The 10,622-nt window shown below is 46.0% G+C and overlaps 1 protein-coding gene across 1 annotated transcript; it reads right to left on the minus strand.

The window, feature by feature from the left end:
• Window positions 1–1,698: 1,698 nt before the first annotated feature.
• On the minus strand, window positions 1,699–9,011 carry MYOZ1 (myozenin 1). Its single transcript, XM_059395844.1, has 6 exons — window positions 8,655–9,011; window positions 7,362–7,452; window positions 6,036–6,214; window positions 4,082–4,322; window positions 3,552–3,717; window positions 1,699–2,193 (listed from the first exon to the last, which is right to left on the minus strand). The coding sequence occupies exons 2-6, from the start codon at window positions 7,432–7,434 to the stop codon at window positions 1,962–1,964; spliced, it is 891 nt and encodes a 296-aa protein (XP_059251827.1). The 5' UTR covers window positions 7,435–7,452; window positions 8,655–9,011; the 3' UTR covers window positions 1,699–1,961.
• Between the last annotated feature and the right edge of the window lie 1,611 nt (window positions 9,012–10,622).

Genomic DNA, 10,622 nt, shown 5'->3' on the forward strand with positions numbered 1-10,622 from the left:
GAGTGTAAGCCCCATGTTGGGTATAAAGATTACTGAAATAGGGGCGCCTGGGTGGCTCAGTGGTTTAAACCTCTGTCTTCAGCTCAGGTCATGGTCTCAGGGTCCTGGGATTGAGCCCTGCATCAGGCTCTCCGCTCAGCAGGGAGCCTGCTTCCCCCTCTGCCTCTGCCTCTGCCTGCCTCTTTGCCTACTTGTGATCTCTCTCTCTCTAATAAATAAATAAAAACTTAAAAAGAAGAAATTTTTAAAAAAGATCACTTAAATATAAAATCTTAAGAAAAGGGGGTACCTGGGTGGTTTGCTAGGTTAAGCCTCTGCCTTCAGCTCAGGTCATGATATCATGGTCCTGGGATTGAGCCCTGCATCAGGCTGTCTGCTCAGTGGGGAGCCTGCTTCCTCCTCTGCCTCTGCCTCTGCCTGCCTCTCTGCCTACTTGTAATATCTCTCTCTCTGTCAAATAAATAAATAAAATCTTAAAAAAAAAAAAAGAAAAAGAAAAATACACAAAGAAATAGAGTTTGGTATACAACTTTAGAGGAAGTATGAATCCCCTGAAATTTGTTTAGGTTGTAAAGGAAAATCATCATGGTAAATGTCACGTGACTCAAGATCCATGAAAACTGGATTCATCTAGGGAGAGTCTAGCAACTTAATAAAATAACTAATGGCCCATCGAGTTGTCTTAATTCAGCCAGCTCTCCTCAGAATTTACTTTCCCGCATCCTATTAAATCATCTCTTTATTCTTTCTGGTCTGTATCACTCTCATTTTGTGGAACACAGAGGTAAGTCTGGGACTCTAAAGAAACCACATATGTGAGGGTGCCTGGGTGGCTCAGTCAGTTAAGCGTCTGCTTTCGGCTCAGGTCATGATCCCAGGGTACTGGGATCCAGATCCACATCAGGCTCCCTGCTCAGCGGGAAGCCCACTCTTCCCTCTCCCACTCCCCCTGATTGTGGTCCCTCTCTTGATATGTCTCTCTCTGTCAAATAATAAAACTTTAAGGAAAAAAAAAAAGAAACCACATACTTGAAATAAAAATTAAAATGAAAAGAGTATTGATGCTCATCCCTATTGGGCTGTCATGGTTTTTTCCCCAATTATAGTGCTTCCTGAATACCACTGAAGTGCCCTTGTGACCCTTAGATCTTTTCTTGATGTATTCACACAGAACCAGGCATACTACACGTGGTTTCTTCCACTTTCTTCTGGATTCTAACATGGCCCTCTCTTGTATACCATCCTTTCTGTAATCTGCATCTGTAATCTTTGATCCACATATTCCTCAGCCCATTCTGTTGACATCTGGAAATTCTATGGCATGCTCTAGTTCTGTGATAACTGTGTAATCCTGATCATCCAAGTTTCCAGTCAGCTACACAAAGAGAGCTAACACTAGACTCACCAACACCTACTTCTTAACCACAGTGCACAATAGCTTCTTAGCTTTGCCCACATATGGGCCAACACATGTGTTTGTGCATGCTTATCTTATGTACTATTGAATAATTATGTCTTTGTATACACCTATGAATATGGTCTCGTGGGTATGGGTGTGGGTGTGGGTGTATAAGCAACCAGAGCTCAGGTCTGGTCTTGAAGTCTGAATAATGAATGTTCAGTACTTGACTTAAATTAGTCTCTGTGCATTGTTGACCTCAGTTTTGATCTGCCCTTAAATATCAGAGGAAGAATGAGTTCATTTCCTTGAAGTTTATTGGCTGTTACTGGTGGCAGAGCAAATTCCATAAAAGAGCAGGTTCCATACAGAGCAAGTGGAAGAGGAGTTCTGAGTTGGTGAGATGCTTGGAGTGAAGACTAGAAAGACAAGTATCTCCCTCTTTTTTCCCTCCATTCCCACAAGGATACTGGATTTATAGTAGGAGTATCCTGCTCAGCATTCACTTTCCAAATTGGAACCTTATAAGAGAAAACTGATGTAAAGTAGAAGAGGAAACACCTCAAAGCTCCTCTGTTTCTCCATCCAATGGGATCCGAATATCCACGTTGTAGTCTACTGGTTCCCCAGAGCTCATCCAGGGAATAGGGGTTCGATTGAAAGAAGGCCTGTTGGAGAGACTTTGGTTGTAGAGGACCAGGGGTTCACTCAGTAGGGGCCCCAGATCAAACTTGGGCATCTGGAAGGTCATGCGTTTGGAGGCCTTCTCATATCCACCATAAGGCATTGCTGTCCTGAAAAGGGGACACATTATTTAATTAAAAATAAGAATAAAAGGAACAGCTTTATCAGTAAGATGTTACCCTGTTTGGGGGATGGGGAAGTTTGTGAATTTTAGTTTAAGATTGCTCCTGCAGGGTGCCTGGGTGGTTCAGTTGGTTAAGCTTCTGACTCCAGCTCAGGTCATGATCTTGGGGTCGTGGGATTAAGCCCCACATTGAGCCCAGAGTCAGGTTCCGTGCTTAGTAGGGAGTCTGCTTGTTCCTCTCCCTCTTCTGCTCCTCTCCCTGCTCATATGGTTTCTCTCTCGCTCTCTCTCTCTCAAGTGGATAAAGTCTTTATTTAAAAAAAAAAAAAAAAAGGATTGCTTCTGCACTCCTTATTCTTCTCCCTTAGTACTCCATTCCCCACTCCTGGTTTGCTTGTTTCCCCAGAGCTAATAATGAGAAAAGGAGTCTAGTGGGTACTGGATAGAGTTTCATGGAGAGTTGTGACTCAGACATTACAGACCCAAGGCTCTAAGACCACCTTAAATTACAATGTAGAGACACCATCCCCTTCTCCACACACTCACAATCCCTAGCCCACCTCCAGTGGATAGCCCTGGCCTGGTGAGAGGAATTAACATTGCCTAGAAAATTCAGGTCATTTAGGATCAAATACAAAACACTTCTCTAGTGTTTCCATGTTCTGCTTTCACACAGATCTCCTACACACAGTCCAAAGAAGCCAAATTCGAAAAGAATAGATACTTAAACCTTACTAGAGTACAAAAAAATAGAATCATACTACAAGGACAGTAATGGAATCCTAACCTTAAATGAAGGGAACTTCAAGAGTTCTTTAAACATGTAATGTATTACTCCCTTTAAATATTTTCTCTTATTTATTCTTTTGAGAAAGAGAGAGTGAGTGAGAGCACAAGCACGGGGGGAGGTCCAGAGGGAGAGGGAGGAGCAGACTCTCCACTAGCGGGGAGCCCAACACAGGGCTCAATCCCAAGACCCACCATGACCTGAGCCCAAAGCAGATGTTCAACTGACGGAGCCACCCAGGCATTCTATATTATTCCTGTTTTACAGCAAGGCAACCAAGGCTCAGAAGTGCAGTGATTTCCCCATGACCAGCACAACTAGTAAGTGGTACAGTGAACTAAAATCTTGCCCCCCAGCAAAAGTTTCCTTCATCATACTGCCCTGTTTCTCTGGACTAAAGTGAAAAAAACAAAGGCCTTCAATTAAGGCCTTTGGGGCCCGCAAGTTCCTTCCCTCCCTCCTCAGCCTCCTTCTGGAATGAACCAAAGTGTCCGTCCCAGCTGAGGACACTGTTCCACACACTGGAAAGCATCTGGTTCCTTCTTCATAACCCCTACCTGTTGAAGGACTTATATTGGGGGAGTTCAGGTTTGGCCCCATAGGCCAGCAGGTCGATGCCAAGCTCCACTTTTTGCTGAGGGTCAACCCCCATGGCTCGCTCCCATGGGGAAATATAGGTCTTGAATACGGTGATATGTTTTCCATCTCCGCCTGTCTGGTCTCCTGACAGCCATGGGAGAGAAAATTAAGTCAATAATAACGGTTAGTAATCAGTGGAAGTTAGTCTTACATCCCTGTGCTAAGGAACTTGTTGGGGCCAGAGACCAAAAATATAACATCCTGATAATTGTGCTAGTTTCATGGATAATGATAGCCTAGATCTGTGACTGAAACTGAAAAGCCAGAAAGGCTGAAAAACAAGGCTTCTGTGTGAAATAGACACATCTTGGTGTTCTCCTGGTCCCAGAGGGTCCATCGAGGCATCTCAGCAGGCCTTGCTTGCTCCCTAAACCCAATCTAGGTATCATTCCTGGGAACATCTCTGCTCTAGGGGCCAAACACATTACTCTTGGGTAAGGATACTTGCCTGTTCCTGTCTCACCAGCTCCTGCTGTTCCAGCAGCTCCTCTGCCCATCTGGCCCCCTGGACCACCTGTACCCCCAGATCCAGATCCAGAGCCCTGATGTTGCTGCTGGTCAGAGCCATACTGTCTGGCAGAGCCACTTCCCCCTGCCTGGCCTCCACTGCTGCCCTTGCTGTAGGAGAATCCCTGCCCAGCTGTGCCCAGCTGTCCCCCAACTGTGGGAAGGAACTTCTGGAAGTGATCCTGAAAAGAAAGGACAAAGTGAGGGGAAGGTTAGGCAATGGGTACGGGGGAATATAGAAAGATATGGGTATGCACAGCAAGGAGGAAATGATCAGAGACCATGGCTATAAACAGAAGACACTGAATCCTCTGAGATTCCCTCTCCAATATGTGGACAGTGGATAACTGGGCTGAGAGGAATTAAACTCTCCTTTAGGGATAGGACACCCCTGGCTCAGTTCCTCCAATTACACCTTAAGATGGGGGCAATTCATTCTCTATACTTCCCTTTCCCATTCTTACCAAGGTAAAAAGGACCAAGATTTCTGCTCAGCTAAAATTTAAAAGGATGGGGTTGGGACAGAGAACCCAGGCTTAATTTGAGGAGGTAGATCTCTGCCCTGTCCGCTTCTTTAATCTTCTCTAACAGGCAGAGCTCTCTTCTTTTCTCTTTCTCTTCTTCTCCTTTTTCTTCTTGATGCCTGTTGAACCAAGACCTCCTAGCCGTGAAACTGTAGCAGGTAGGGGGAAGGGTGACCAAAAGGGCAACCCTGGATTCCACCCCAAAGCCTAAAAATAACCCCACCAACTCCTTCAGGAGGCTCTCCTAGCCACCCCACCATGCACACCCCTCTGCTCCAACCAGTGTAATCAGACCCAGCCAGGGACGAGGGCTTTTGGACTCCTAAAGTTAGATATGACCGGCTCAGCATTTTTCCTCTGCTCCTACGTAAGGACCAGTGACAGACACTCCTGCCTCTGGCCCCATGTAGGCATCTATTTCTACTTCCCCTGGCTGCCCAGTAAAGGTGGAGGGGGAAGATAGGTAATGGAGAAGATCCCCTCCTTCTCAGCTATAACATCTTGTGCCTGGCACCCTTCCAATCCCCACTTCTCTTGGGAAAAGGATCCTCACTAGGGGACACGGGATCTTAGAGGATAGTTTCATGGAGTCCTTAGACAGACCCCTTAGGTAAAAGAATGGTTCAAGAAGAATATGATTAGGGGGGTGGGGTTATGGACATTGGGGATGGTATGTGCTATGGTGAGTGCTGATTCACAGACCTGTACCTCTGGGGATAAAAATACATTATATGTTTATAAAAAATAAAATAAGAAAAAAAAAAAAGAAGAAGATGGTCATGAAAAGCACTTACCTCTTCTTGGGGTTGCCAGATTTATCAAATAAAATTATAGGACACTAGTTAAAGTTAAATCTCAGATACACAACAAATACTTTTTTACTATAATTACACTCCAAATATGGTGTGGCACATATTTATATGTAAGAGAGTATTCATTGTATATCTGAAATTAAAATTTAGCTGGTATCCTGTGTTTTAAAAATTGAATTTTTATGTCTCAAATATTTCACCGGACATACTTTACCAAAAAATTATTCATGCATATCTCAACTTTAAAATACAGGATTTGGTATCCTGTGTCTTCTCTGGCAGCCCTACCCTTAACACTTGGCCATGCTGGGAAGGAATTTTCTCCCTGAGGGTGTGTACTCTTCACCCCTTCCCCTTCACCAGCTCTAAGACAGAGACTGAATTTCCAAGGTGGGCTGTAACTCACCCTTAGCTGTTAAGGGGTTAATATATCTGGGGACTTCATAAGCTTATAAATTTGCAGGGAGGGGAGGTTGGTGGTATTTGGGAGATTGAGGGCTTATGAAGAAGCTGTCAGAAGAGGCACAGGGCTATCAGAGTTGTAAAGTTCCAAACTCACCATTGAGCTGTCAGAGAAGACATCAGGGTGGTTTTCATAAATAAATTTCTCTACCCGCATCTGCCGTAGTTTGAACATCTTGGAGCCCCTATTAGTGAGCAGCGACAACTCTTCCAACATCACATCCCTTGGGACACTGATCTTCTTGCCCAAGTTCAGGCCTGAGCTCTCCCGTCCACCTTTCAGGGAGGTGGGGAGGAAGAGACAAGGACAAGAGTAAAGTAGGGTTTTCTAGTCTCAGAATACAGATGCTATCCACAACTAAGTTTGCGACTCCTGCAGAGATGACAGAGGGAAGCAGATACTGTCTGTGACATCTGGTCAAACTGTACCTTGTTTGTGAGAGATTTTTATTTCCTGGGTTTGGGGTTGGAGACGATGCGCGGGAACTGGAATGCAGAGTGGGAGCAGTGGGGATGATAGAGTGGAGAGTGAATGAAGCAGAAGGCTCACAGGCATGGGGGGTGCAGGGCAAAAGGACTATAGGAACATCATGGATGGAGACCACTGGTGAAACTATGCATGCGGGCAAGCCCAAAGGCCAACACCACATCTAAATACAGATTTGTCGGGGCGCCTGGGTGGCTCAGTCAGTTGGGTGTCTGCCTTTAGCTCGAGTCGTGATCCTAGGGTCCTGGGATCAAGCGCTGCATCAGGCTCCCTGCTCAACAGAGAATCTTTTTCTCCCCCTCCTTCCTGCTCATGTTCTCTCTCTCTCACTATCTCTGTCTCTCTCAAATAAGTAAATAGATAAATAAATAAAATATTTAAAAAATAAATACGGATTTGTCTTAACTCTTTCCCCTTCTTTTCCTCTCAGTGAACTCTGACTACAGACACCCTCTGGGTATTGGGACAGCTCTTTACATGCGTATACTCCTACTGCCCCCCAGGAAAAACTGCCTGAGTATTTTTCTATTTTAAGTGCTTACACAGGCTCCCTAGCTCTGGGGTAGAAAGTAAGGAAGTTAACCATTTATTGAGACTTTGCTGTGTGCCAGCCTCGTATATGTGTGTCATACATATTTATGCTCTTCCTCAAACATACCTCACCAATCTGTGAGCCCTGTTGTCCTGGACCTGCATGGGTGATATGGCAAGAATACTATTGTCTCACATTACAAGGTGAAAAGGGTGGAAAGGTGAGGGGTCAGTGTTGAATCCTTTCTCCATTTTTCTTCCTGCCCCCATCCCCCAGAATTTCTCTTGTCCCTTCACATCTCTTCACCTTAAGACATATACAACTTTATGATTTTTCTTGGACTCTTGGGCCTGAGATGCTCTCAACAAGAAGTCCTACGCTATGTGGGTACAAACATGCCATACCTCCAGTGAGTTCCATGATCAGCTTGCTGGATTTCCTCTTCTTGTTGGGAGCTGGGGTTCCTGAGAGTGGCATTGTGGAGGCAGAGGCAACCTGGATAAAGTGGGAAGGGGGAGTTGGAGGGTGGACAGGAACTGGGAAGGGGGAGTATCTACTAAGAAGGCAGTACTTCTTAACCTGGGGTTAAGGGTTTCAAGTGAAGGGGTTTCATGAAATTTATAAATAAATAAATAAATAAATAAATAAATAAACACCACCACCACCACCACCCCGCCAAAAGGTAAAAATCCATTGCTTTAGGACTTCTCTTTTCTTGGAGGCAAGGCAGAAAGTAGAGATGTGCCCTCTGCTCCTAACTTCTATCAGCCTCTTTTCTACTGTGTAAATAGAGTTCGTACAGGAATTAGGAACATAGTATGTGTTGGGGCAATGGGTAAAACAAACAGATAACACACAGACAGGGTACTGCACCCAGGTTTGGCTTGGTGTGACTTTAAGTTTTTATTTTTATGGGGCTCTCAGATTGGGGTTGTTACTCCCAAACTCTGGTCTCTCTTCAGTCTTCCTCAAGCCCCATTGTGGCAGAAAAATGTTCTGCCACGGTTGAGGAGATTCAGCCAAAAACATTCTCCATAGGAAGGAGAGGTTGTTGCTCCCCTATTGGGCCAGCTGGAGTGCGGCCTGGGAGGTCACAGCAGTGTTCCTTGCTCCCTTTCAGTCACTCCTGCCCCAGGTGCCAGAGCTAGAATGGAGAGGAGGGCTGAGAGCATTTGAACCCTGATGCATGTCAATTCAGCAAGATCATAACAGTTGGGAATTGATGGGGGGACAGGAACATAATAATGGAATCTGGCAGTGGAGGGGGACAAGCTGGAGAAGATTCAAACTCCAGCCTTTCCTTAACAGAAGTTGACACTGAGCAAAACACAGTCTTCTGCTGAGTCTTGTTTCACAACAAGTCCGCATTTCTACTAACTTAATGGGGTATGCTAAGGTCAGACTCCAGGAACTGCTAAATGGGCATTCACTATCCCTTTCTCAGGCCTAACTGGCTAAGTTCTTTTTTTTCCATCCAGGCTCTCAGAACCCCTTCTTACTATTCTAGTGCCTCCTCCAACATCTCCATTCCCCCCACCTTCCTGGGCCCCTCTTCTTCCAACTCTGTGGCTCCCCTGAATTAAACAGCTGGAAGCAGGGCATGGATAAGGGAGGATCAAGGGTCACAGTTACGGACACAGACACAACAGTCAACAGAATGGGCTCTAGCCCCTCTGGCCATAGAACTGGAAACTTACCGGCTGCTCAGGCGGTGGTCAGCTCTCCCTGGGGTCCAGCAGCTTTGGAGGACTGAGCTGCTGTGACCGGAGAACCCGAGCTGGGCAGGCGTGGGGGCAGCACTGGCAGTGGAGGAGGGAGGGTAGTTATTAATAGAGATGATGAGTACAAGCGGCTCAAATGGCACTGGGGGTACTGAGACCCTGGAACCAAGATCCCGCCTCCTTGCCCAGAGGCTCAGGAAGGGGAGGAATGGCCTTTGGGATTCTCCCACTTAGCTGTCTGAGCCAGGGATCAGACTGCCTAGGCATTCCCCTTTCTTAGCACCTAAGGTCTGAGGACCAAAGAAGCATTCGCGGAGAAATTGAAAACTGAAATGGAAAGAGGAAGCAAGCAGAAAGTGGTGGATAAGAATTCAGAGTGGGAGAGAAAGAATGTGGAGAACGTGTCTGGAGAGCCACTCAAAACCAATCCAGGCTGGAGCTGGAGGGACATGTAGGTGCATTTTGGGGGTGGGACGGCTTAAGGTGCTATGTTTGGGGAAAGGAAGAAGTCTGTACACAATGGAGCTAGCTGCTCATTCAAAGTTCCCTAATGGGTTGGTCTTTCCTGACCTAACAAAATCCAGTGCTTTCTATGATGTCAGAGATGATGTGGGGAAGACTTGACCAGTTTTTGCCTTTTCATCCCCATATGCTACTGGGGTGCTCAGTTCGGCCTGCTTTGCAGGACACATGTTGATGTCTGAGAAGTACATGTATGCCAGGTCCTTTTCTCTCCAGGGTTCCCACTTGGGACTTTCTTCAAAGGGAGCACACATTCCCTAGGGTCTAGACCGTCCCATTCATACTCTTCCAGAGGATTCCCTGGGCAAGGGCACAAGTTTGAGAGCCTCCATGAGGGAAACCTGTCATTTACCCAGACCTGTCCACAGTAGCTGCATGAACATCTTGGACCCTCTTCCACCTGCTCAGATTCTGGAACCAGCAGCTACAGCACTTTTGTTGCAGTCACCACCATCTTGTTATGGCAGCTTTAGGAAGTGACTTTGCAGCTCCCAGAATGCCCCTCTGTTGCTTTGTGAGCTCTCCGCTCTTCCTGACCGTGTCCTTTTCACATCCTGAACTTTCCAAGCTCAGGCCAGGGACTGAAAGATCATCCCACACCCCTCTAGCTGGCCTCTGCCTAGACCAGTTTAGCCTCCAGGTCCCTCATCTTTTATCCTCCTCCATTCCCTCCCAACCCAAAGAAGCAATTAAAAGAAAAAATAAAAATGGCAAATGGTGATTTTTGTCATCACCACCAACCTACTCTCAAAAACAAAAACAAACCAAAATTTTGGTCTCCTGTGATTGAGTACCTAAAACTACCGAGTGGATGAAGACACCAGTCAACCTACAGCTCAATGGGCCCTTCCTTTGGAATTCTGAAACTGACACGGGAGTATCTGGGCCTGGTTATTTGCACAAATATGCCCCCTGCTGGAGTAACAGCACTTTCTCAGAAGTCCTTAATTCTAGCCTGCCTCCAGTGCCTTCTCTTCTGTAGTAGACTCAATCCACACTGATCCACCCTTTTTCTCCTTCCCTCTCCCACCCCACCGTCACCTCCAGGAATTGCTTTCCCATGGAAACATCATTGCTTCTTCCAGAGAGCTAGGAAATGATGATGGCAAAAGCTCCAAGGGCCTTTCCACTCCTCTTGGTTCTGAAATTGAGGACTTGACTGGGAAGTATGGAGCAGGAGATGGAAAAGGAAAGAATCTGGGTAAAGAATGTGGGGAGAGAGAACCAAAGGGAATGGTGGAGGTGGCTAAATCTGAATGGGACTGAACTACTAAGAAGAGCAAAAGACCAGGGAGTGAAGGACAAAGAGTGAAAAATAGGGCAGTAGTGGAAAAAGAAGTAAGGAATCAGATCAGGAAACAGGTTAGAAAAAATGGAGGAGAATCAGGATTTGGATATAAAACTACAAGAGAAGATGGCGAC

The sequence above is a fragment of the Mustela nigripes genome, chromosome 4 (assembly GCF_022355385.1).
Source record: "Mustela nigripes isolate SB6536 chromosome 4, MUSNIG.SB6536, whole genome shotgun sequence".
In the NCBI taxonomy this organism is placed as follows: domain Eukaryota; kingdom Metazoa; phylum Chordata; class Mammalia; order Carnivora; family Mustelidae; genus Mustela; species Mustela nigripes.